The sequence below is a fragment of the Serinus canaria genome, chromosome 9, assembly GCF_022539315.1.
Source record: "Serinus canaria isolate serCan28SL12 chromosome 9, serCan2020, whole genome shotgun sequence".
NCBI lineage: Eukaryota > Metazoa > Chordata > Aves > Passeriformes > Fringillidae > Serinus > Serinus canaria.
Window position 1 is genome coordinate 266601 of NC_066323.1, and position 27771 is coordinate 294371.

At 45.2% G+C, this 27771-nt stretch overlaps 1 protein-coding gene across 6 annotated transcripts; it reads left to right on the forward strand.

Moving 5' to 3' along the window:
• The first annotated feature begins 3735 nt into the window (after positions 1-3735).
• TSC22D2 (TSC22 domain family member 2) lies at positions 3736-27668 on the forward strand. Of its 6 annotated transcripts, none has more exons than XR_007778222.1 (5): positions 3736-6049; positions 18524-18595; positions 22412-22583; positions 25222-25273; positions 26033-26104. XR_007778222.1 is itself a non-coding variant. In XM_050977926.1 (5 exons), exons 1-4 carry the CDS (start codon positions 4080-4082, stop codon positions 25260-25262), a joined length of 2292 nt encoding a protein of 763 aa, XP_050833883.1. In that variant the 5' UTR covers positions 3736-4079; the 3' UTR covers positions 25263-25273; positions 26033-26181. The 6 variants fall into 6 exon arrangements, 4 of the variants coding, with proteins under 4 accessions (XP_050833883.1, XP_018768199.2, XP_050833884.1 ...); XM_050977926.1 differs by having other exon boundaries at positions 18524-18632; positions 26033-26181; XR_007778221.1 differs by lacking the exon at positions 26033-26104 and having other exon boundaries at positions 18524-18632; positions 22412-22913; positions 25222-25251.
• Positions 27669-27771: the final 103 nt, after the last annotated feature.

A 27771-nucleotide genomic window follows, 5' to 3' on the forward strand; every position in this document is an offset into this window, starting at 1 on the left:
ATTGATATCACACTTTACTTAATAAGAGTTTGAAATATATGAGATAATAAGGTGCTGAACGCTACATGAGTGCTCTGAAACCGTTCACATTTCTCTCTTTACTAGGTTAAATGAAACCTGATCTGGATTCCACTTGATCATAAGACTGGAATGCTGGAAATGCTGTAATCTATTTATACATCAAATTGAAGAAACATTGCATGTCTTTAAATTTCACTGCATTCCAGTGCATTAGCTAAATAGCAACAGTTTACAAACTGTTTCACGTTCAAACTGAGAAAGAAAAGACAGACCAACCTGACTTATTTATCCTAAAGCCAGGATTTATTTCCTGGCTTTAAAGCTATGGCCCAAACCCAGGTCTGCTCTGCGCCTTCCCTAAAAGCCTTGTTCTTGCAGCAGTAATTCATCATTAGTGCCAAAACACGGTACTTGCCTTATGATGACTTCCAAATCCAGAGTTCTTTTTTAGCATCAAGAACAATCCCAAACTAGATTTGCAGCTCAGATTTTGTCCATGCTTCTCTTCCCTCTGCCCCTAACCACAAATGGTTGAAAATACAGCAGACAGCAAGGCTGAGAACAACTCTGGTAAATAAGAACAGCCAAATCCCACAGATGAAAACCATACAGGGGCTAATGCAGCCCAGGAGGTATTGGCAGTACCCATCCACCAAGAGACCACCTCAGACCCCCCAGTGGAATGGCAGTCTCCACAGAGTGCTGCCATTTCCCTGTTATTTACAGTATAATTTACAGAACAGTGGTGTTTGACACATCATTCTGGCTAGAGGAGCTGCTCCTATTCAAACACCACAACTGTGTGCAGCACAAGATCTACAGAAAAAGCAAAGGTGCCCATCAGGAAGAAGAGCCAAATATGCTAAAGGCCTGTCTGTTGATCTGTACAAATGTACATCCTAGATTTTAACATCTCTCAGTAAAGAAAGACACACCTGCAACTGCCATTTGATGGGTTTGCCATTGACTTGGAAGGGGTCAGGATCAGGCTAACAACAGCTGATGGTATTTCATAATATTTATTCATTTCTACTTGCCATTGCAATGTGTTTCCATGTGTGAAACAGTGTCCATTTTTCTCACTTGTCATTCCAATGATTTTTTTCATTAGTTGTTGGACTTAGTGCCTATTATTTCCCATGTAGAAGACTATGGACACTACAAAGACAAAAAGAGCAATTTTTTTTAGAGTCAGGGGAGAGGAAAATTCTGTGCTCTTTGTCACATGAAACTTTAAAAGCCTGAAGCTAAATACTGCAGTACTATTCATGGTTCTCTGGATAGTTAGTGGCCTTTATAAATGCAAAAATCCCACTTAGACATTCAAATAACTAATTTGCTATTTTCTGTGCCTTTCTTCCCTCCAGCAGTTTGTAACCTGGTCTTCCAGGTCTTGTGTCTTACAGTTTGAAATTCAAAAGAACTTGACATTCAAATTACAATTGCTTCTCAGTCAGGTTTGAAATGATTTGGTGTAATTTAGAGGAGTCTTAAAAACAAGAATAATTTGAGTCAATGTCTTACCGTGTAGAAACACAAGTTTCATAAAAAGGAAAATGTACAGTTTACAGCAAGGAATTTCTGATACTATTGTTTATTTTAAATTTTATAATGTTAATGCATGTCTAATAATCTATAATATATATATATTAATATACATCTTTATCCAGCCATGCATTCATTTCTGGGTGTGAGCACGTGTGTGGCTCTGTGCACTCCATAAGCATTCAGGGGTTTAGTGTGTGCTAGTGACACACAGATTTCAGCCACCATCAGTGGGAAGCACCCACTTTTGACCATTTAAATTTCTAGAAACAGAACATTGTAGTGCCATTTTCACTGGATACCTACAACTATCACACTTCAGAAGAGCTTTTTTTTGTCTTCTATCACTTGTGGGAGCATGTCTGCCCTCAGTCCAGAGGCTGTGTGAGAGACACTTCTTTCACATGACTGGTGCATGATCTTTAAATGGCGAAATATGTAAAATATGTAAAACCACCCGCAGTGAGAACAGGAGAACCACAAGGAAAGCCACTGAATCCTGTATGGGGACGCTCCTGGTGAAGAGTGTAATGGTGAAGGTGACGGAGGGAGCGGGGGAGAATCACCCAAACCTCTGCCGGGGGACACAGCAGCGCTGAGGAGGAGCCTGCTGCCCTTGCCGGCCTGCTGCACTGTCCTGCCCAGGTCTGGACAACCAGGAGGGTGCCACGGCGCTCGCACGCCCAAACCGAGGGCACGTCGGAATGCCTTTTAACTAACTGTGGCCAATGTTTTTCTTGAAGGAAAAAAGGGAATATGTACATGCTTGACACTTAATAAAAATACGAGTGTACTTGTGCCCAGCATACTGCAATATTGTTCAGCACCAATTCAACGTCGCAAAAACATTATCAGTGTAACGCTGACAAGGCCATTGTGTGGTTTACTGTGTGGATCTTGACTAATCTGGCTGTGGACTGTAGCAATTTTCATTCTGACTTTTCAGAAACCTTTCTGGTTTGCTAGTGAATCAGTTCACCCTATTCATTCTTGTTCCTTATCCTTGGACTCTTTTACCTTTTATTAATCTCCCTTTCTCCAGCCCACACTGAAGGCCGCCATGGCCGCTCCTTGCGGCACTCCTGAGGGCGGCGGCCCGGCCGCGGCGGAGAGCGGGGCCCGTCCCCTGCCCTGGCACCGCCGGGGTCCGCCCCGGGCCCGCAGCGCAGGAGGGACACGGAGGGACTGGAGCGTGTCCCGGGAGGGGAACGGAGCTGGGAAGGGGCTGAGCCCCAGGAGAGGCTGAGGGAGCTGGGCAGGGGCTGAGCCTGGAGCAAAGGAGGCTCAGGGGGCCCCTGTGGCTCTGCACAGCTCCTGCCAGGAGGGGACAGCCGGGGGGGTCGGGCTGTGCTCCAGGGAACAGGGACAGGAGGAGAGGGAACGGCCTCAGGCTGGGCCAGGGCAGCTCAGGGTGGGCACAGCAGGAATTTCCCCATGGAAAGGGGGCTCAGGCACTGGACCTGCCCAGGGAGGGCTGGAGTGCCCATCACTGCAGGTGTCCCAGGAAGGGCTGGACGTGGCAACCAGTGCTCTGGGTTGGGGACAAGGTGGGCATGGGGCACAGTTCGGTCTCAGCGGTCCGTTCCAGCCGGAACGCGGCCGCGGTGCCGCGGGTCAGGGCCCGGGCCGGGGCCTCCGCGCAGCTCCGGGTCTGGCGTTGGTCCAACCGCAGCGAGAGCGCTGCCCGCCCCCGCCCGAGGGCGCTCTCTGGCGTTCGCCGGCGCTCCGGCGGGGCCGCGCACTCGCCGCCGGCCGGGGCTGCGTGCGGCCGGGCGCGACCAACCCTCGGGGGGGAGGGGGGAACTCAGCGCGCACCTCCATATCCCAACTGTCCCCCGCAGGCCGCGCTCCCCCACCACCCCCGCGCCGCGATACGCTACTTTGCGCCGTGGCGTGACGTCACCCGCAGGGGGCGTGGCCACGTCGCTCCCAGGGTGCAGCGCACAAGTTGAGCCCCATCTTGGGCGAGAGGAGCCGCGGCCCTACCGCGCTCCGGGAGCTCCGGGGCCGGTGCAGCGCAGCGGGTCCGCCCGCCCGCGGCTGCTGAGCGCCGCTCCCCGGGCCGCCGCGGCGCCGGCACCCCGCCCGGGGCGGGGGTTTGCCCGTGGGGCGAGCCCGCGGGCCGGTTGCGAGCAGGATGCGCCTGGCGCTGGTCTCCAGGTAGAGCGCGGAGACAGCGGGGGGGGGGGGGTGGGACACGGGGCCGCCCGGGCCTCGCCCGGCCAGCGCGGGCCCCTCGCGCGGGGCGGGCCGCGCCGCGGGCCCGCTGCTGCGGCCCGCAGGAAGCCGCGGGGCGCTCGGAGCGGCGGCAGGGAGGAGAAGGAGGCCCGGCCGCGGGAAGAGGGCTGCGGATAGGGAGGAAGAGGAGGAGCCCCGCCGCCCCCCGCCCGCCGCAGGAAGCCGCCGGAGGATGTACGGTAGTGCCGGGGGCCCGGCCGGCACGCCGTGACAGCCCGCCGCAGCACACCGCTCGCCTCGCCACGGCCGGCCGAACTCCTTCCTGCGGAGGAAACATGTCCAAGATGCCGGCCAAGAAGAAGAGCTGCTTCCAGATCACCAGCGTGACCACGGCGCAGGTGGCCAGCAGCATCACCGAGGACACCGAGAGCCTGGATGACCCGGATGAGTCCCGCACCGAGGACGTGTCTTCTGAAATCTTTGATGTTTCCCGAGCCACCGACTATGGCCCCGAGGACGTCTGCGAGCGGAGCTCCTCGGAAGAGACTCTCAACAACGTGGGCGAGGCCGAAACTCCCAGCAGCGTCTCACCCAATCTCCTTTTGGACGGGCAGCTGGCTGTGGCTGCTTCTGGGGTGCCTGCAGGCCCCAACGGGGGGGCTGTGCCCAAAAGTTCGGCTGTGCCCCTGCCAGCTGTTGCTCCTGGCACTGCTGTGGGGGGAGGCAGCAGTGCTCAGGCTGCCTTGCCCTCCACAGGGCCTTCTGCACCAACTGCCTCCGGGGCCATGTCTCAGACGGCGGCTGCTGTGTGCAGCTCACGCTTCAGGGTGATCAAGCTGGACCACGGTACTGGGGAGCCCTACAGGCGAGGCCGATGGACGTGTATGGAGTACTATGACCGGGACTCAGATGGTGGTGGTGTTCTGAGCAGGACGGGGGATTGCATTAGGCACAGCAGCACCTTCGAACAGGCTGCTCAAGAGAGAGATAGTGGCCTCGGTGCCACAGGAGGTTCTGTTGTGATCTCGGCTGTGCCAGCGTCAGCCCATGGCCCCGATTCTATAGCTGACAGCTCCCTGGCTGCAGTGTCACAGCTGCTTCAGACAGAGAAAATGAACCAGTCCTCTCTACAGCAACCTAATTTTGTCATTGGGCAACAGCAACAGCCTGTGGGTGGGGCCGTGCCTCAGAGTACTGCTCAGCCTGTGTTTTCTGGGGCTTCGGGAGCAAGTCAGCAAATGATAGTACCACAGCAACCACAGCCACAGGTAAATCCACAGGGTGTTTCACAGGCTGGACCCAACGGGAAAGGCATGGCACCTCCAAATGTGACAGTAGGGCAGTCAAGCATTCCTGTGGCCCAGCAGCAGGTGCAGCAGGCAAGCATACCAGTGACTCAGCCTCAACAATTTGCTTATTCTCAGTCCCAGATTCCACCAGTGCATCTACTGCCGACGCAGCCTCCTGGGCAGGCTGAATACATGCAGCACATGACAATTATGCAGTCTCAAGGAGCTATTCAGCAGGCTACTACAAGCTCTGCTCCAAGTACTGTGGCCTCCAGCCTTCCTATGGGGCAGGTGACGGGCCAAAACCCCTCAGCTGTGGGAGCGCCAGTGATGGGGGCGTCAGCGCAGCCCAGCGAAGCAGTCGGACAGGGATCGGGGCTGTTGCAGAGTGGCCAGGCACCAGCGAGCCAGCCTGCCCTCCCGCAGCCGGGAGGTGTGGTGCAGCCAGGCCTTGGACATACGGGGGTTGTGCAACAGAAATCTGTGACTCAGCATCCAATGGGGGGAAGCAGTCAAGTGTCAGGAATGCCTGGTGCTCCCCATGCTGTGGTCCCTGGAGTTCAGAGCGTGCCTGCGGTTGTGCCCGGTACAAGTGTGCCTAGTGCGTCCACCACCGCCTCTGCTGCTATGCCAAACGTCCCTGTTACGCTGGTCCAGTCCCAGCTGACGAGCCACCCTTCTGCCAGCAGAAGCACTGGCGCGGTCCAGTCCCAGCACGTTGGACACTCGATGATGCAAGGTGCGCCCAACGCACCCGCCAGTCTGCCTCAGGCAAGCCTCGGACAGTTTCAGACCCAGGCCCAGTCCTTAGTAGGCCAGATTGATGATACTAGAAGAAAATCGGAACCCCTACCTCAGCCACCACTTTCTCTTATAGCTGAAAATAAACCTCTTGTGAAGCCTCCCATTCCAGACACTCTAGCAAATCCTCTTCAGTTACCTGCAAGTACTCCAATGAACAGTCTTGCCAGCTCTGTTTTTGGCATATCCATTCCTGTTGATGGTGATGAAGACAGGTATGAATTATTTTATAACGCCATAAAAAAGAACTGTGTTTTTAGGAGGAAAAAAGTCAGCTTTCAAGTTATTGCCAAGTGTTTTTTGTAAATTCATATTTTCGGAAAGTCATGCCAAGGTTCACCTGGACTATATTTTTATTTTAAGACGCAAACCTTACCAAAGTATTTAGGCCGGTAGTGAATTGCACTTGTTTTTTGCAGGGTGTGAGTGATTACTTTTCTCTCAAAATGCAGTACGAAGTATCCTGGAAGCTGCTTAATGCATGAAATATTACCTCTTCCAAATCAGAAGACTGAAAGCTGTCTTCCTGTAGCCAGTGGCTCAGGATGTGAGAAGGGTTGTTCTCTCATTTTTCCTGAATGCATTATAAAGCACTTCAATGACAGCTGGGTTTAAATGACACTGTATTGCAATGTTAAATCTGTGTGGTGCTCTCTCAGGGCTTTTAACACAGACTCTTGATTTGTACCCTGCTGTGGAGTTAACGCTTTATAGTGTCAGTTAGTAAGGAAAGTACTTGCACTTGAGTGTGGATTTGTGGGCAAATCCATATACAGGGAAAGCTCTGCAGAGAATGGTCCTTTGTGCTGAGAAAACACACTACTTGGGCAAAGATGTGGACATGGTGGGAAGTACAGCCTTACAGTGAGTTTTTTTAAGTTGGAAAGTAATTTGGAGCCATGACTTGTAACAGAGGGGTGTGGTGTGAGCAGACTCCTAAGAGGGCCTGAGAGAGGGAGTGGGTGTGTGGCTGCTGTTCCCATGGACGCGTCAGACTGCTCTGAAGGCCAAACCACTTGATTGACTTCTTTGAGGGAAAGAATTAAGCAGTGTTTGAGCACTGAATTTAAGTCTCAATATTTACTGTCAGAATTGCTGCAGTTTGGAGGAAGGGAATACATGTGTGTTATTTGTTTTTAAAAACAAGCATTAGGCCATTAGGAGCAGAGCTTGTGGTGAATTTCTCTCTAAGTCTTCTCTCACCTTGAGACAGCACTAGTCATTATGATAATATAGTCAGTGTTGCTTTGAGCGTGTTTGAGTGAAGCAGCTGTGTCTGTGGAGTTGGGGTGCAGTGGATGGAGAGAGCACCTCAAAGTGGGTGTTGGGGGAGTTCAGGCTGCAGGTTTAATGCAGGCCTGTGGTCCTTGGAGCATTGGCTGACGCTGTGTCTGAGAAAGAAACTGCTGTGCTTTTCTGCAAGGAAAAGCGGTGGTTTGGAAACCTGTGCTGGTTTTGAATAAAGTGGTAAAGGACTGACTAAAAGTTTAAAATTTACTTGCAGTTTGCCTACCTTAAGAGGACTGCTAATCAGGCTGACAAACTGCTTTCTGCAAATGAGGTTCGATTTCAAGCTGGTGGGTTCTTCTCATAGCTCAGTGTTTTTGGAGAAGACAATTTGTCTGGTGTTGAGTCATTCTCTTGATTCAGGAATCAGAAATAAAGGAATGCATTTTGCATTTGTTTTCCGTAGCTTCTAATACTTAATATAAATTGTGGCAATGAACGTGATTATCTGTGACAACTGAATAACTTCTGTGTAAAGATAGAGAGAAACTTATCCTCCTTATTCAAATTAGGGGCATCTAACTTTGTGTGGCACTCCAGTGGGTCAGTTCTTGGTGCTCCTACCAGAACAGTGATTCTTAAAGTTAATTTTCTAGTTTAATCCTTGAACTTGCCACCTTGTACTGGTGCTTTACATGGTGTTCATGTCTAAAGAGACTCTTTCAGACACTTTGTCATGAGAACTATGAGTAAGAAATGGAAGTGGGATCTGAATGCAATTTGGTAGGCCATGCTGTGGTGTTCAGTAGAGAAATGAATGTCTGGTTATCAGTGAAGGAGTGCCTATGTGTTGTTTGTCAGCTTCTGCACTGGGTGATAAAACTGTGCTGTGTGCTGGGTTGTCAGAAAGCCAGGAGCACACGTATGGTGTGAGAGTCTTTCCCAGCTGGGAAGGTGATTCTGGTAAGCTATGAAAGCTCTCCTTAAACAGACCTAGACCTCATACATAACGTAGGAGATAGATACAGAGACAGTAGATGAAAGTTTGTTCTTTGCTCCCCTCAAACTGTAGCCTGATTTCCACTGACTTCAGGCAGAGAAAGGCGAGAATGAAAACCTAGCAACTTGTTAAGGCTGTTTTACCTTTTGGTTTTTATTTGGTTTACTCTCTGAGAAGGCTTTATTGTAAAACTGTCTCCTGATTGTCTGCTGTTCTATTCTTGCTCCTGCGTTTTTCCTCTTTCCAGCCATTTAAATTGTGCTGCCACTCCCATGGGCTTTGCCCAGCTGCCTTATCTACTGAAATCGGTGGTGAAATAGTTAATGAAGACCTTCAAGTGTCATTAATAGGCTGGGGGTTGACACTGATAAAGCTATTAAAGCACAAAGGGAGCTGATACATCATGAGTCATGGTTTGTGCTGGCAGGTCCAGGAAGTTAGTGCTCAGCTCAGTTCAGAGAGGTTACTTGGTGGTCATAGAAGCTATAAATCTGTGGAAAGCATTTTTCTCTTTGTCCGTCATACTATTAATGTGTAACATTCCCAGAAAGGGGGCTCAGTGTGGAGGCAGGTATCCATGTTTCTTCTGGCACCTTCAGTTATACTTCAGTATTTACATGCACTTGAAGCTTCACAGACTTGTGTAGATCGTTCTCCTGTAGTCATCTTCTAAACCAGTGACTCATCAAGGAGTAGTGTATAGCTCTCAGTACCCTGGATTTGCCTGGAAAGTCACCATTCTGAATACGAAGAGGAACTGTTTTAAAGGTAAAATAGTTAAGATGGAAATTCTTTGAAAGCAGCATGTTGGTAACACAGTAAACATGATATAAAAATTTGATCAGTTCATGTATTTCTGAATTTTTTTTATTACTCCTGTCTGATAGTCTGCTGTTTTAAATCGAACAGCATGTAAGGTTATTAGGGGTGGAGGTGATCTAGCCTGATATATAAAGAAAACTATGTTTATAGATTGCTTTCTTCCAAGCTGTTGCCCAAAGACTTTAAATTTCCTGTTCCCCTAGTCTAGTGCACTTTGACAGTAGTCTATAAAAACCTGTGGTTTCTTGCACTGACCTGATGAATAGTGAAGAATCAATTAATTGGAAAATCTTGTCTTGGGGGGAAGAATGGCTGGATAGGTGGCCCAAAAGAATGAAAAAGAAAAAAGCCTTCAGTGTGTCACACCTTCCTTGAAAAGCAAAGCCAGTATTTCAGTTGATGTTTCCAAATTGCTAAGCTCTTAAAAAGAAAAAATTGTTGTGTGAAAGTTATGAAATTTTTACAGCATAACACATTTTCTTCTTTAAATGTGGCTGCAAATAAAAACTGCAGCAGTATTAAAGGATGAAGGAACTAGTACTGGTACTGAGGCAGATGTGGGTATTGCTGCCTCAAACAGGGAGCCTGAAAAATACTAATTGTGTAAAAACATTATTAGAACGAGATCTCAAAATTGCTCTGACTCTTCTTTTGTTGTACTTCAGCACTAGTACTAAATTATTTTGAAGGGAGGGCAGTTAGAGCACCTGAGAGGATTTTGGTATCAGTGTGTGTCTGGTTTTCCTGCTTGCCCTTATGCCCATGTATACACAAATTTGTAATTGACAAGCAGAATATTTCATCTGGCTTAATAACTTTATTTTGGCTCTTGGGGAAAAAGAAATATGTGGCTTCTGTTAAAAAAATGTTACTGTGAAAGCTTGTTCAAACCTCCTACATGTTTGGCAGACTTTTGGGGCAAAATATTACTGGGGCTGTTGGAAAAGGCGCAGAGTATAGATCATTTTCCAGAGATAACTGACCGGCTTGAACTGTTCCGGCTGTATTCCAGGAACACTAATGAATGGCTGCAATTGTGAACTGTCAGCTATGGCAGCTGAGCTGTTGAGAACCCGATTGTGCAGGGCTCTCCGCAGCGTGGCTGCGAGCTCAGCTAAAACACGGGCTTGTATGGAGCACTTACTGCTGGGAGAGCTGTGCTGTTGAGACCATGTTCATCACATAAGGACAAAACTGGGCATGGGATCACTTCAGTATTGCCCTAGATGCTTATTTTATTGTACTCCCAAAGAAAAAAAGTAAGTTTTCTGCAAGTACCTACCTGTACATGATACTTCAATTGCTTTAGTTCACAGTGTTTCCCCTTCCTTCACCTTGCTCATGTACTTGATAGAGGTTTGAGCTCTCCTACAGCTGCAGACTTGTTCTCAGCTCTCCTGCTGAAGGCCTGTTTTTGTGAGTGTGTGTGGAAGCAGGTGGGAATGTAGCCTGGACAGACATGCTCCAGGGCCTGGAGAGCCTTTGGTTTAATGAACAGTTTGAAAACTGAGCTGGGACTTCTGGGGTGGCCTCTGCAGCTCATGGCAGCAAATGATGGTTAATGCAAAGAAACTCCAGTTGGTTGTGTTCACTGCTTGCTATACTTTCTGTAACAAAAATTACCAAAGGTAACTGCAGCACTGCATGGGCTTCTGCGTGGTAGAAAGCCTATTGTGCTTGCAGTCAGTTTTAGAGCGGTGCAAGATAGCTAAACAAAACTGTGGTTACTTGTTTGACAGTACTGTTTCCCAGTTTAAACATTCAAATGCCTTTGTTAAGGAGGAGTCAATATAGTCAACTCTTAAGATTTATGAGGTAGAAGTGTTTCAGATGAGAGAGTTATTATAAGGAGGAAATGGGGAAAGTAGTTGAAAGAAATTCACAGTGATACTGCTCTGGTTGTTACAAAGACTGTAGTGAGCAGCCCAGACAGGAGAGGTTCCCTGTACCTCAGACTCACAAGTGTTCTGCTCAGCTGCTGGGGGTTAGTTTTTTCCTCATCTCCTACAGAAGATATTCCATAGCTGATTTCTGAGTGCTGTCTGTATGACAGAAAAATCAGCATATGTTTTATGGAAGCTATTTTAAACTTGTTAAAAGCTGAATATTGTAGTATTTGGATGTTTTGAAAAGGCAGGACTACCAAACTGCTCTCAGACACTAGAAGGGCTGAAAGTTTTCTGGGCTGCATTTTTATGGGAGCTGCTGATAATTTTTATGACTTCAGGTGACACTATAGCAAAGAGGAGTTGCTCCCTGGTACTCTACTGGATATTTGAGTTATCAGCCTGTTGCGTGTTGAGGCTGCGTATTACTTTTCCTGCTTAAAAGCTGACAATTTGCAGTTTCTCTTGCTCAGGAGAAGTGCAAACCTTGTTTGTGTTTTATGTGTCAGCAACGATTCCTTAAACTTTTGTGAGACTCCTCCTGCTAAAGTACATCTGGATGGTTCTGTTCAGTAAATCTAGATTGTCAGGCACAGGTGTCTGCTTTTATCCCTATATTTGACAGAGTATAAAGATAGAAGTATTTATAGTAACTGCTAAAGCCCCTGTCTTCTGAGAAGATTCTGCAGACATAAGAGGTCACTTGAAGTGCAGAGTAAGGTTGTACCTTCATTCCTCTTGAAAATTACTCCATCGTTAAACTTCACACTTCATAAATATGAATGTGTATTAAGTGTCAGGAAATCTTTGCCTTATGGGATAGTCTATTTTCACTCAGGCAGGGCAGGTGAATTACTTGGCCACATGAAGGACAGCTATATGCTTGTCTTAATTTTCTTTGTCAATCAAGGCAAAATTAGTCCAAGAGTGTGTATATCTGTTCTCCCTTTGAAGCTATGAAAGATGCATTTGGATTGTGACAGCCTGCTTGTGTGCTTTTGTCAGTGCAGAGAGAAGGTAGAAATATTAATTAGTGCCCTGGAGAGGTGTCAGCTGTCAGTCGCACTGACAGCTGGTGGGTTTGTCTGGTACACATGGAAGGTTGCAAACTGGAGTGGGGATCTGGCCCAGCCCTGCAGGTGCAGCCTCAGCAGTGCTGAGGGGAGGGAGGGATCCTCTCCCTCCACCTGCTGGACTTTGCCCAGTGCAGCCCAGGGTAGCATTCACCCCCTCTGCAGGGAGGGCAGAGTCCTGACCCGTTTGTCTGGGGGGGGATGAGTGTGGCAGGTGTGTGAGCTTGCAAGGGAGGAGTGTAGATTGGATTGGAGATGAGATCCTGCTTTCAGTGAAGTATCTGAAGCTTTTGCATCCATCTCACACAGATTTAATATCCAATAGAGGATGGGGTGGTCAGAAATGAGGGTTGAAAAACCCTGCTTGCTCCTGCATCAAGTTACTTTGGCTGTTTTTGTAGGGGTGTGGATGATAGCTCCTGGGAATGTCTCCTGTTGTAGAACACTCTTTGGTGGGTGCAAGGCCTGTAAATACCTTGACCAACCCTACAAATGCATTTTTAAAAATACTTTTTCTGTAAATCAAGTGGTGAGCACTCACTGACAGCACAGGCTGGCCTGAAACTTGAGTAGTAGAGACTTTGTAAATGGTGTGGGAAGGCAGACAGATTTATAATATACTGTGTAAAAAAAAAGTGCCATCCATGGCCTAGGATCTAATATCTTTTTTTTAAAGCCAAATGTGTAATTTGATACATTTGCTCACACATGCATTCCTGACCATTATCATGAGTAGGACAGGTGGGATTCATCTGAGTCTGCTTGAAGCTGTTTTAGCCACTCATTCCCCCCCCCCAGATACTGAAATATTTTGTTGTTAAAAAAACAGTAGCCATTTGTATTTATAGATGACTGAAATAGCTGAAAGTGTTGTTACTGCAACTTAGTGGGAGAAAAAAAAATCTCATTTTAGTGCAATTTTATTTGAGGGTGAGCATTCAAGCCCTGTTCCACTCTGCAGGCCCACTTTCACCAGAAATTGCAGGCAGCTTTCCCTTCATCACTGTTTGAGAAGATCGGGTTTTGTGGGTATCACAGGCAGCAGGAGCCTGATCATCTTCAATAACATGTTCATACATACAAATACATGCCTTTTCTTTACCAGCCATGTTGTATAAAAGTCAATAATTTTGAGGGGTTTTGCAGATTTTTGGATCTATAATGCAATACTAGCAAATGTGGATATTTTTATTTCAGAAATGCTGAATTTATTGTTTTTCTCCCTCCTTTATACCAGCGTACCAGGGTATGCTAGGTAGGAGCACTCAGAGCTTGCCCTCTTCAGTGGATGGAGTAATTTGCAGGAGAGTATGATGGCATAGTGATATTCTTTGGCAGATATCAGTAGATGCTGAAGGGCTCCACTCCATGTGAAATGGAGTTCAAGGTGTTTGTTGAGACTGTGGGTGTTATTGATAATAAGACTTTGTTTGGTTTTTTTTTAACTTTTCTCAGTTCATTCAAATGTGGATAATATTGGCTTTTCTTGAAAGCTACTTGATAGAGGCAAGAATCCCTGACTAGATCAGGCAGACTTTCTGCATTGCTGTTCTCAGCTTGTAATCTATTAGTTTCTCTCTGAAAATGTGATCTGCTGTATATTTTTTTTGCCTCTAAGCGAAGCTGTGCTTCATGTCAACTACTTTGTTCTGTATCCTCCCTCCAAGAACTGAAGGTTGATTATATCCAGCGAAAAGACAAATCACTAGTACAAAAAACCTTACACTTGTTACATATTTTGTTTTAAGAACAGAAGCTCTCAGATTAGTCCTCACACAGTTTGTGAGGTGAAGTAATTAATGTTCAGCCTGACTGACAGAAGAGCCGTGCTTCATTAGCAGGTGCTGTGTTAATTACCACGTCCATGGCAGTGCTGTCTGGGACAGGAGGAGCAGGAGAGCCTTGGGTGCCTGGCTGGGACAGGAGTGCACCGAGCCTGGGAAGGAAAGGGTGCTGAGGATGGAAAGGGTCATCACTGGATCTGGAAATCATAAAGCTGTTATGATTACGGTTGTGTGCAGCACTCCTGAGCCTTGGGGACCAACCTGTGGGACCCAAGGGAGCTGGACTCCAGAGTTTTGAGCTGCAGCTGTTGAAATCAGGAATAAGAAGATACTTAGAAGATTGTTGTGTTTTTTCTATGATTAGTATTAAATAGTCATACTGGAATTCACTATTTGAACTCTTCAGCAAAGCTCCTTCAGAATTCATGTATGGTTATGACCCAGTATAGGTAATAATGAAACATTTATTTCTTTTTAAATTTTTTAAAATCACATAATTACATCAAATAAGTAATAACCTTGGTGGGGCTTGGAAGATACTCCTGGTCTTGTTTTTAAATACTCAAGCCCACCCAGAGCAGGGAAAGGTTGATGCCAGTGTTTCAACAGAGTGGGCAAGTGATCAGTGAAACACCTCTGCCAGACTTCATACTCTGTATTTGAGACAGTTGTCTGTATTTCCTTCTCCTTAGAGACTTCTGATCACTGCAGGAAATTATTTGCCAAAATCTTCTTTTGAGAACAAGGTGAAGAAGTTTGGGCTACTGCTTTTGGTTTATCCAGTGAAGATCAGTTCCCTGCAGCCTGCTTCCTCTATGCTCTTAAAATATTTTTGTTTTGTAGTAGCATGTGAAACCCCTTTAAATCCATTGTTATGTTTGAGAGCCGCTGTCCCAAAAATTGTCATGTGGGTTGGTCACTGAGTCAGCCTTTCCTGTTATCTGTAGCTAGAACGCACCTAAAACTGAGTGTTACAGCTCTGAATTCTTGCTGGTCTTCTAGGGTGTGTATAGCAAGTATAATGGCTTTAAGGAACTGCGTGAACAGAATATGCAGTTAAACACATCGCTTCACAACTTGAGATTATTTTGCTTAATTTTGCATTGACTCCCCCCCATTTAGTCCCTGTTAGTTTTCTCCTGCAAAGCTTTGTGCTCCAGTTACTGTTCTGTAGATGGAGTCTTATGAAAGAAAGCTAATTCAAATTGCAGCTGCTTTAAATAGAAGGTGCTAAAAATAAAGTGAAATATCTTTTAAAAGGAGAAGGATAGAGAAGGAATTATGTTACTAGTGTAAACATAATCTCAAAATGCCATAAACTATGCTGCTAGTTTCTTGATAAATTGTGATCAAGTGATCATCAAATCCCTCATCCAGATCTCAGATGAACCCTGCCAAGTGGTGTAATTTTGAGAGCAGCTGTAATCAGTGCCCACTGCAGGTCATAGTCAGTACCCCAGTAAACAGCCTTTTGTTACCAAGAAAAATGTCATGCAAGGTGGTATTAAAAGCTCAGCTCATTTTATGACATGGTCACATGTCCTGTGGCTTTCTATATGAGACCTGTTAATTGTTCTCAGAGGAAATTATGGCTGAAGTGAGCTTCTGTAAAGGTCACCCCTGTGTGCTTGCTTCTGTTCTTCTTTGGTTTTCCTGAGAGGTATTGGGCATGGATTGTCTAACCTGTTGTCTCAAGACAGGTGGTTGGGCCTTTTGAATGTTTTGCATCATTCCTATTCTCAAACATAAAGAAAATAACTCAGGTTGAGAGAGAACTGTCTGAGGTGATATTAATTTTTTATTGGGGAAAAAGGGCTATTTTACATGTGTTCTTGTTATTGCCCTCAATTCCTGAGGTTGTTCAGTAGTTTGAAGACTGGGACTTGTTCATGAACAATGACGGTACTATTTCTTTCAAAGGAAGTAGCTGGTAACAAGGCATCTGTGGTTGGGCTGATACCCAGTCCAAAGCCAGTATCATTACTTGAACCAAAAGGCATTTATCTGTGTACTTGATGATTTGCCAGCTTTCACAGCCATGGTTTCTAGCAAACAGAGCCTTCAAGGATGAAGTTTGTATTTGGCATATTGTCCTGATGAATGGCAGTGGGAGGATACACTTCAAACTGTTATGTGAGACTTGGGATGAGGTCCAGGCTTCCCTTTTAAAGGGACAGCTTGACATCCTGGGCCCTCAGAGAACCGAGTAAGTTCTCCTTCTTTAAATTTGGGTCAGATTTTCTGTTGCATGAAAACTGTACTTAGAAACAAGAGCGTGGGAGTGAGTTGTGAATATTGGCATTCATGAGCTTTTAAAGGACATAAATGCAGTATGTGTCGTAGGACTTGTTTAGAGAGACATGGAGGCATTTTTGGCCACTTGAGATACACTTCAAGTGTTTAAGTGTACTAAGCTGGGAATGAAATTCAGCACATGTACCCTTGGGGATACCTGGTCTCTCTCACCAGAGATGGAGGAAGAGTACCTTCTGTGGAAGGTGCTTGGTATTTCTCTGGGTCAGAATCTGGGACATTTCTGTCCTGTGTGGCTCGCAGTTCCTCTGGATCAATCCGCCAAGGACTGGGACTGAGTCCTGACCTCAGACCTGGCATTCTGCCAGGGAAGAGTCATAGGCAATGTGCTTTTTTGGTCCAGGCTGTCCCTGCATTCACTTAGGGCAGTGTCAGGGGGACTTGTGGGGCTCCAACTGTGGCACAGCAGCAGCAGGCTTGGCTTTAGTGCTCCTGTAAGCTGTTTTCTCAGTTGTTTCTGCAAACAGAAAGGCATTTTAGTCATTCTCAGCAGTCTGAAACTCAGTCATATTAGTTCAGATCTGCATGTGAGGCATCATTCATTATGCCTCTGTGGATTTACTTTTCCTGTTTATGTACACACACCCCCATTAATTATTTTTAAAATTTATAGCTGTGGAGTGGAAAAGATACTTACTTGTCTGAAGTAATGCAAAAGCAATTTCAACAGTAAGGGTTACAAATGAGAATCTAATAAGGAAAATTTTTCCATATCCCTTCAGATGCTTGCTTAAAAACAATACACAAATACAGAGCATAGATTGTATCAGTACATAGACTATAAAAATAGACTATATGGAATACATGCTGTGTGGTTATAAATCACTTTTTATACCTAACAATAGCAACACAGCTTTATATGCTACAAGTAAATTTATCTTGGAAGTTAGATGACTTTCTATTTACAGCCTCATTCCGAGGAAGGGACTGTACATGCTTCTGACAGCTGCATTAGAAAGAAGATCCTGGGCCTTGCTTTCAGCAAAGGAGTGTTCTCCTGATCTGCAGATGCCAATTGTTTTCCACATGTCAAGTCCTATTACACAAATGTCCTTTAGCTATTGTGTTGCTCTTCCTGTAATTATTTGTTGTGTTGTATGCAGTGCTTCTTAGGAAAATGTGGATATTACCAGCATAGGAGGATGGTGTTTATCAGTTTCAATCAAGCAGCTTCTGTAACAGGTTTTAAGCTAAATTCCAGACTTGCGTGATTTTTTTTTTTCTTTTGAAGGGTACAGTGCTGAAGGTGGGAAGAGGAGTGACAGACACTTTAAACTCAGACACTTCCTGATCATTGCTGATACACAAATACCACTATCTTTCCAAGATTTTTGGTATATACCGGCCATGAGAATCTAATTACTTCTGATAGTGTTTTGTTATGGTGCTGCTTCTGTGATGTTTTTGTTTTATTTTATGTGATATTTATTATGCAGTAATTGTATTTCAGTTTAAATAATTAAGTAACTTGAAGACAGTTGTTTTTAAAAATATTCTTGCCATAAACTTAAAAAAGGGATTGATACCTGTGCTTCCAATGTGATATAAACTTCTCATTTTAAAACAGATTCTAAAAGGAATTTGAACTCATGCTTGCATTTCTGAAGATCTTTCAGCAAGGCTGTTGCATTTGTCTCTAGGGCTGGTGTAGCTCTGTCCACATGAGGGTGAGCAGTTGAGGAAGGGAGTTTCTAAGCTTCAGTATAATGCTGCTGCAGCCACTGGCAGCAGAGAACTGTGTGCTTCATCCAGTATCCACTTTACAACAAACGTTCAGATGAGACTTTGGAGAAGAAAAATTTTCTAATTGCACTGTCAGTGTAGTTGCCATGTTGGGGCTGAGGGTCAGGCTGCCTCAGGGCTCTGGCACTGGAACGGGGCCACAGTGTAGGGTTATCCGCAGAGCAAGGGGACTGTGCTCTGGGCTTGTGGCTGTGGAGCGCTCTGGGGAGCGCAGGGCAGGGGCCTCCATCAGCCCTTGCCCTCTTGCACCTCGGGAAGGGGAAGGTGGCTGAGACGTGCTTACTAGGGTAGTTGGCGTTCCATTTTTCATTTCTAGCTGGATCTGCTTTTCTGTTGTAACTTGATCTGTTCTAGTTTGAATGTGGCGTGTTGAGCTCTGACTTCCAGGTCCCCTTGGAGGAATCATCTCTTTTGAGTATAAAGCAGGGGGTTAAGTAGGATGGAAACACTGGGTACTGTGTGCAGAGGTAGTCTGGGACATACCGAAAATGGGAAAGGTGTCTCTTGGGTTTAGGTATGTTTGGCATTAGGGTGGTGATCAGCTAAACTATACAGTGTTGCCAGCAGGACTGGGAGGTGTCTTATTGTTGGCCTTACAGTCTCATCTTTGTACAGGAGCAGCTTGATATAGCCTGAAAATCCATGGGGCTGGAGAATTACTATTTTGTTTTGGATCCTTGTGTCCTTAATGCAAACCCATAGAAACAGTAGGGCCTTACAAACATTAGTTTAACCTGTCTGGACAGCTAATTCACTTTGTAATGCAGGGTGAATTAAGAGAGTTGGTGGTTTTATTGCGTACCCATTTTCAATATGTCTGTCTGATTCTTGGATCTCATAGGAATCCGTCAACTGCATTCTACCAAGCGTTCCATTTCAACAAGTTACACGAGTCAAAGAGCACCTGGGATAGGTATGGATGCTTGAGTATGGAATGCATACATGCTGAGGTATGCATGAACTGCTTTGCTCTGTGCAAGTTTCTCATTGTTTTTGTTTGCACACAACTGCTGCCTGTGTTCAGAGCTCCATACTGGGCTTCTGCAGTTTGAAGAGGTGAAAGTGGTCATGGAAGTGTTTGTTCTGAAACATGGAACTAAACTCTAAAATATGACATGACTTTTTTTCTTCCTCCTTCCATTATGCATGTATCATACATGATGTGTGAGCTCAGAGTTTAATGCTAGTCAGCTCCTAGGCGACCTTCGCCTGAATATTCAGTTTCCTTTTCCAAAACAGGAAACTTTTTGGCATTGAGTCCTGTATCAGAAAATGCATCGTGAAAGTATTATGTCTGAACACAATTTCGGCAAAGTTAAGATATAAATATCTTTAAACCAGGAAAAAAAAGCTTTCTGGTTTACTTTCATTCTGCTCAAGTAAAGCTGGTTGGGGAACATAGGTGAACTGTGACAAGGACAAAGTAAATCTCCAAGGTTAGCATTGAACTCATGGTGAGAAACTGCAGTGAAGTGCAACAGAGTCTTATCCGGCATGGATAGGACTTGAGAGAGGTGCATTACTAATTCATCAGTAGCTGCAAACTGTTTCTCTCCCATGCTTTAATGATTTTGAGGGATTTTTTTTTTTTTTTTTTGTCAGCATTAAGTCAAAGTCCTAGTGATGATGTGATTTAATGCCTTGTGCTGCTCTGGCTTGTCAAAACTTCTGCTTAACAAGCTGTGTAGAATGTAAATTTTGTTTGGCTGCTGAAGTATTGATAACCATTTCGTCACTGTCCTGGCTGTATTTGACTTGAAAGGCTTCTCAACTTGCACAGCTCAACTGAATCCTTTAAAGTTTGCTTGGCAACAGTTTGTATACTGCACAATGATGAAGGTTATAAGTAATGCTAAGTGTTCTGCTATTTTTTAAAAAATTTTGTATTGCTGGGGTGCTGGCATTAAGCTCAGTTTCAAAGCACATCTTCCTTTTTCAGCAGTAAGTTGGATGAATTTATGTTTTTGCTTCAAGCTCTGGATGATGCCACTTCCCTGTATTTATGGAACAGAGTTGGTATTTAGGTTTCAAGGACTTTGTTATTTCACTGGAACGAATTTCAGGGCTTAGAATACACATTTGGTTTGTAGACCAAAAGGTCACTTTGTGGTCTAGCCTTTAGCTGTTTCTCAATTTTCATGCCTCAAAATAAGTCTTAAGATGAGGAAGCTAATTAAAAAAAAAAACCCAAACCAAAATCAAATAATTAATTATTAAGATGGAAGCTTCACAAATTGGACTTTTATATACAATGCCTGAAGCAAATGTTGGAAATATGGGATATAGAACATTAAATTCAGGTAGAAGAATGTAGCTGGTTGCCTTTAAAATAACCTTGCCTCTTTGCCAGTGAACTCTTTGTGGTAAAAACAAGCGTTTGTGAGAACATAGAATGCAATTCATTAGGATTGATGCATGTTTTAAACTTATAATCCATTCAAATTCCAAAGTCTTTGACAGGATTTTGCAGGTTTTGCATTTATACCCCAGTTATTGGATTTTACGGTCACATTAGGCAGCTTTCCTTCACTGGATGACTGAAACTGAGAAACTGTCAGCTATAAACTTCAGTAAAAGCTGGTGGAGGGAACACCAGGGCCATGAGTGAGCAGTGCAGGCAGTGGTGGGAGCCCTTGCAGGATGGAGCTGGGCAGGACACAGCAGGGGCTCTAACAAGAGCATGGTGTGGGGCTTCTCTTTGTCATCCCTGGTTTGAGAAAGAAAAATTGCTGCCGTGAAAACAATAAACTTGTGTGACTTCCTTAGAATCCCTTTGTTGGCCTATCACAAAACGTAGGGGTTGATGCACTACAGAGCACCAGGACCATGAGTCTGCTGGCAGTGAACTCTTAATTACATTTTGCAGTTCTTTCAGAAGTACTTTGTGAACCTGAGGGGCTTGACTTAGGAGACTTCAGGGTAAACAGAAAATCTTTGTGTAATTCTAGTATTTTTTCTAACAAATACGGATTATTCCGCTATGAGTAACTGTTTCTGGGGACCTGCTGAAGTCAGCAGAGGTGGACACGTGATACTGCAATAGAGAACAAGAGATTGCTGAATTGCTCCAGTGAATAGAAACTACTTTATTTTTCACCAACACGCTGTGGCAGGAGGAGTGCTGGTGGCACTGGGACCAGTAAGTGTTAGGGAGATCCTGTTACTGACACATTAGCAGGGATGTTTTCATGCAGTGCTCACATAGGTGTAGCTGAAGGCACAAGTCTCATCTGTTGGTTTTTTCAGCTGATGTGATTTAAGAAGGGGAATAGTGGCTTCTTGGCATATTCACGTGAGTCTGGGTGATTGCTCCTCTGGGCCTGCGTTGTCCTTGCCCAGTAAAGGTGCACAGCTTTAGGTGGGTGTGCCTAAAGCACAGACATTATTGGGAATCTTGAATTTAAGTAGTAGGATTTATGTTTCCATTGCATTTATGTGTGACGCATCAAGCCTTTGCAATATAAATTAACTCAAAGTATTTGTGGGAACTCCTGAGGCGCTGAATTCACTGCCTCAGGTTGTCACACATTCTCACGTGGCTTTGACAAAGAACAATAATGGAAGTCTGCAATACACAGATCCTCTTTCCAGGCTGGATAGGTGATTGGGTTGCTTGGGATGCTATCATTATAAAATCTCTTTTTAGAGTGGAGGCTAATTAAATAGACCTTAACTCTTTCAAGAATAGAAAAGATTTCTCTGGATAGACTGAATAGCGCAACCAGTGCTAAGACAGTAGCTCATAAATGAGTAAGCAATGAGGGGAAGGAGTAAATGACCAAAGGGCTGGAGCTCCAGCCTGCCCAGTGTGGTAGCACTGCCCTGGGCACCTGCCAGCCCAGGCACATGGTAGTTAGTGGCTGTTATCAAGTGTTCCAGGCACAGCAGTGAGGTGATAAGAGCAGTGTGGCAGCAGTGAGAGCAAAGAGTGCCACTAGCAAGCAATGGGCTCCAACAGCCTCAGGCAAGCAAGCACAGGAGCTTTCAGGCAATAGCTGCACAGAAGGAACAGCTGTCCATTCAATCCCAGTCAAATCTGTCCTTACCTCAAACCCTTCCAAGCCCATGTTGGGTGCCAAAAAGGGCTGTCTTGGTTTAATCCTGCTGGCACTAAGCCCCATGCAGCCACTTGCTCAGCTCCCCCTCCTCCAGAATGGCAAAAGTGAGAGAACTTGTCAGTTGAGATAAAGACAATTTAATAGGTAAAGCAAAAGCTGCTGAGATTTTTTTAAACCATCAAAATGAGGACTTCTCTGCCAAAATGGGGTTTTGTCTACCTGGTGTTGAAGGTAGGAAAACACTGGGATTACTGTCCATCTCTGGGAATGACAAACTGTGTTTGGGGCATCTTTGATGTTTTTGCTGACTGTAAATCTTGCCCTGTTCCTTGTGGGCTTCAGTGTGAACTTGGTGTACCAATATGACATCTTTTTGGGTAGAGCCTTCATGGACATGACCTTGACTGGGAGGTCCAAGTCAAGTGAAATGTGCTGTGTTCAGTGTATCTGTTTGACACTTTGTGGGCTGCAGAAGCTCAGTGTGGGATGGGGGTTTTGCTGTTAAAAACAAGTATTACATGCCTAATGCACCCCTTCATCTGCCCTGTGGTACTTGATGTGGATTTTTGCAATTTTGACAATAATTGTCAGACTTCTGTAGCTCTTGGAGCAATCAGCAATTGGTCTTTTTTTACAAGAGCTAAATGATGTCTTTCCTCTTCTAATTCCAGGATTTGCAAGTTGAGGCATTGGCTCTACAGTGGATGGTGCACTCACAGAATGTGTCAGACTCTCTCTCCATTCAAACATCCAAAAAGACTTGTTTAAGGGATATTTTGGGTTTCTTCTGGCCTTTTCATAAGGACTGGATTGTATTTATAAATGTCATTCTGCAGCCATGGGGTAAAATATTTTTATGCAAACTGGATTTTTATGTCAGGAGTTTAGGATTTGGGAAAAATACACAAAATTTTAAGATTTGGCAGCACGTTTTGAGTTTCCTTTGAGAGCAGGTGTCAGTGGAGGGCTCTGCTCATGAATGTCCCTCAGGAGCTACTTGGTGTTGGGAGTACTGTCAGATGAATAAAGAACAAAATCATGTGGGAATTGTGCTACCGTAACATCTAATTCTCATCTGCCTTGAGAAAGTGACATGAAGTATAGTCAGCTGGTTTTATCCTAATGACAAACTGGGGGTGCACCCTGTGTCAGTGTGGAGCTTCTCCTGAGTGGGTGAGTAGGGGTCTCTGCCTGCTGAAGTTGGGAGCTAGGATCCGTACAGGGAGCAGGGCTGGAATCCAGAGTCAGCACCTCAGTCTTAGCACAGCTGCTCTGGGGATGAGGGCAGCAGGAGCATTCCGAAGGAGTCTGTAAAGCTGCTTAGAGCTTTCAGCACTACTGGTGTCATGTCAGGTGTGGGCTGTGGTAAAGCAGGGGTTTCTCTGGCTCATTCCAGTCACAGTGCAGGGAGAGGGACAGCTCCTACACCCAGCCCACAGCCAGAGGGGAGCTCAGAGCACCAGGTACACGCAGGAAGGGTGCCTCTGCAGTCTGCCACACAGGTACAGCTCTGTGGGAGGCTGGGGGAAGGCTGCCTGTCTTTCTCGTGGGGCCTTTACTCAGTCATGTAGTGGGGTTTATTGTTTTAAATAATCACACTACAAAGTAGCTGAAACAGGGATAGAAGAACAAAGTTTCAGTCTCAAGTTTGACTAGATGGGTATTGACAAAAGTTGTACGATTGTGGTGCAGAGATGGAGAAGTAGATCCCACTGCCAAGTGTGCCATTTGTTTTAATTGTCCTCCTCTTGTTGTTACCTCTTCAGAGCTGCCTCATCTGACCTGTAGAGTGGTGTTCATGAAGGACTGTGAGAGGACATGGAGTTTTTTGTGCTTCATGAACACAGATACTTCTGACAGTGTCAGATGAGTCCGATATGTGTTAACTCAGCATGGAAAGGCATACTTTCCTTGGCATGAGTTATAAATAGCATTTATTCTGAGGAGGTTTACCATAGATAGGGTTTGGAAGAGGCTTAGAAGACAGTAAGAAATTGGAACAATTTTCTTCTGAAATGGGTATTCAGTGCTTTTGGTTTGGGTTTCAAGATTGGTTCAATAGAAATAGAGGCTGTTACTCCCCTAGTCTGCAGACCTGATGCCCTCTGCTTGTAAAAGCCCAATTCTAGTGCTGACAGTTCTGTGGGAGCCCTTAAAATTAACTTCTCTGACCAGTATCACTTTTCAGGAGCTGAGCCATGTTTCACATCTGCGACTAGTACTGCTGAGCACATTGCCATACTCTTTGTAAAAAGCATTGAGTGATTTCTTTTTTCCTTAACACTTGGTTTTGGTGAGTTGCACAACCCCAGAGAGGCAAGTTTTCCAGCATGACTGCAACCCTTGCATTTTCCCCATGTTAACTCTGCTAAACGTGGCTGCACACTGCTGATAGCCACGTCCATGGCTGGGAGTGTTATCAGCAGCTCTCACTGGTGGGGCTGTCACAGCCCAGGAACTACTGTCTGTGTCAGACCAGGGCTGGGTGGAAGATGGGACCCTGAGACCTGGGGTGGGAGGCTGATGTGGAGGGTGGGCAGGTGGCTGCTGCGGGCTGCAGCCCTGCGTGCCCTGGGGAGAGCCACGGCTCCTCTCTGAACGGAGAAACCAGAGTCTGGGGGGGAGCAGGACACCCCTGGCCTGCCAAAATCCCAACTCCAGAGCTGCCAGGGAGGGACTAGCTTGTGTACCTGTGGTGTGACTTGGAAACAGATCCTGGCTATTAAGGGCTGGATTTCTGTCACACAGGATTCAGAGATCCCAGTCTGGGATCCTGTTGGCACAGTAAATAACACCCTCACAGTGTACTGCGGTGTTGTGGTAGGTGTCCTGCACCAGTGTGTCTGGGGAACAAGCCTGGCCCTAGCTGTGACCCACAGCCGTATGTTTGTCAGTTGTCAGACAGGATCCAGGGAGAATTCACTGGGAGCCAGGAGTGGCTGCTGGCTCAGGGCTCTGGTCCTGTCTCTTCCTCCTGCTGGTTGTTGCCACAGGCTGTGGGGGCAGTGCTGCTCCAGGAGCTCCTTACCTGGAAGGTGGACTCAAGTGAGTCCAGAGAATAGGTACTAAAACAGGATTTTTTTCTTCATTGCTTTGTAAAAACAGTTTGGAAGAAATAATGCTAGTGGTAAGAATCCCATGAATTCTCGTTTCCCTCAGTGAAGAAAGCAGGTAAATGAGGCCAGGAATCAAAGCAGTTGATTTAGTGTTTATTCTAATGCATTTTTATGGTTATGGGTGTCATAAGCCCAGTATGACAAGGTACAAACTGAAGGAGCAGTGTTTCTTGTGAGTCACAACTGTACTGGGCAGCTGGGTGGGGGGGTGGGAGGGACACGGGACACCCCTCTGTGAGTGTATACTGGATTCTTGACTCTAAGCTTCAGCCTTCCAGTGACAGCATGATCCAGGAGTCCTGCAGGTGCACAGTTCTACCTGATGATACAATAACACTCACGGAGTTTTCTCATTATATTTACAGTGCGTCTGGTGCAAGTGTTGTTGCCATTGACAACAAAATAGAACAGGCAATGGTAAGTAAAATATAAGTTGTTATTTCTAATAGGATTAATGTGGTTCATCACTGAACAAAAGTTTCCTGCTGTATTGTGTTTCTGCGAGGCTGTGATATCCCTCCAGGTGGGCCAGACTGAGAGCATCAATAAAGGATTTTCTGTGTCATCTATGAACGACCACAAACCATTATTGCTTTTACTGTTGGCAGTAAAAGCTTCTACTGTTGGCAGAAGTGTTTTTCAGTTAATTTTCTTACAAATTGCTGTGAACAAGCTGATTGAACTTGAAGGAGTGCTGAAAAATAGAGTGCATACTTCAGACTGTTACTCTAGCCAAGTTCATTACTAGTTTTTCTGAAGGCTCAGGTATGCCATCCTTAACAGATTGCTCAGCTTCAGTTAGAGCTGTTGGATTTTTGCTTCTGATGGAGTAAAAGCTTTCTTGTTGATTTGGTTCTCACACGCTTCAGTGACTGGGCCTGTGTACCACAGACACATACCCCCAGGTCACAGCATCAGAGCTGGTGCTTTCCTGAGGAGCTGGGGCATCGTTCTTCTCCTTGGCTTCCACGGAACTGAAGTGACTGGAGTGCTGGAGACAAAGCTTTTCATATCAGGCCCACTTCACATAAGGGCTGGGTTGTTTGTGCTCAGAGGCTGATTTATTCATAAATTTTTGGTGATGAGTGCTTTTTTTCCCAGTCTTACTGCAGTGAAATCAGTAACAGTAAGTTCTGGGGCTGAGTTCTGGTGTAACTGTCCGCTTGTTCTTTGCAGGATCTAGTGAAAAGCCATTTGATGTATGCAGTGAGAGAAGAAGTGGAAGTTCTGAAGGAACAAATAAAAGAATTAGTTGAAAGAAACTCTTTACTTGAACGAGAAAATGCACTGTTAAAATCCCTTTCCAACAACGATCAGTTATCCCAGCTCTCAAGCCAACAGGCCGCCCCCAGCAGCACCTCGCAGGCGCAGCCGCCGCCCGCGCAGCCGCCGCAGCCCAACGTCTCCTCCGCGTGAGCCGGCCCGTCCTGTGCCACCGCTGGCTCAGCCCCAGAGCGAGCAGCCTGCTTCTGTTGTGTGTTTGGCCTTTTCAGTATTAGACAATCACCCTCGGAGCCGCCCGCCGCGGGGCTGCCCGCACAGCCCGCTGCGCACGGGAGGCCGCGCGGTCCCTGCGGCCCGGGCTCGGCCCTGGCTCCGGGAGGGAGCTCTGACAGAGCTTGGGTGGCTCTCCGAGGCTCCCATTGCTCCTGGGTTGCTTTGAGCCTTGCTGTCTGGTAAGGAGCAGCAATTCCTCTTCAGAGCCACTGTTCTTTTCATATAAGTAACATTTGCCTATGTTAGTTTCATTTATTTGTTTTATTTATTACAGGGCTGCTATTTTCATAATGTACATGAACAATGTCACAGAACTTTTGAATTTTTTTTTAATAAACGTCTGTATGGGTAAAATGATAGATGGGATTGCGTTAATAGATACAATGTCTAGGCAATAATTGAACAAAGAATCCTGGCATATTTCTAACACTAATGGCAATTGACCTTTGGTATTTATTTACGGTAGTAAAGATCCAGCTTGAATGTAAATTTTGTATAGAGTGTAAGTATGAAGACCATAGTGCATCTGTACAGGTAGTCACCAGTCCTTGTGATATAATAAATAAGCGATGGGCTATTTTGATGAAGAAAACTTTGCTCATTTCTGTTTGTACTTTTTAATAGAGAGAAGGGGGCCATGATTCCTCTGCTTTTTGACATTTCGTTTTTGGTTTGGTTTTTTGGGTGGGAATAAAAAGCTGTGAAATTGTTCAACCTACTTTGTAACCAAAGAAGCAAAGCTGTATAATTGAGTTGGTTGTTGGTTTTTTGTTTTGTTGTTTTGGTTTTTTTTTTTTTATTTTATAATGCACATTCTTTATGTATTTTTTTATTTAGTGTTTTCTCATTCACAACTTTCTTTGCTGTCTCGCATGATCTGCATGACCTGTAATCTTTGAACCACTTCCGTACCTCATGTTTTTATCCAGCACTCTTAGTGTAATATGTACTAGTCTGTGAACAATGTCAATAAAGAGAAAGAACAGCTGGTGTTGGTGGAGCTAAGCTAGTGTGCTAGGCACTAGTTGTTAAAACAAATAAATGAAGTGAGCCATCTTTTGTTCATTTAAAATGGTGTTTTGAATTTCGTATGCAGAAAACGTTTTGTTACATTGCAGATTTAATGTATTTAATAAATGCAACATGCAGATTAAATGCAGTGTATACTGAGTATTTAAATTAAAAATGTACATTTCATAAATACAGTTTCAAAAAAGACCATCATTTGTGTAAACTAATGCAGTGTGTCAAATTGATGTACAAATATATATATATATTTTAACACATTTTCTGAAATTAAACCAGTTTTGTTGAATTTTTTGGCTGTAGATGTTGTTGCAGTGTGATTAAATTCAGTAGCTCTTTTCTGAACAAAATAGAGCAATGCAGTGTCAGTGAGGCAGTGACAGACCAATGCC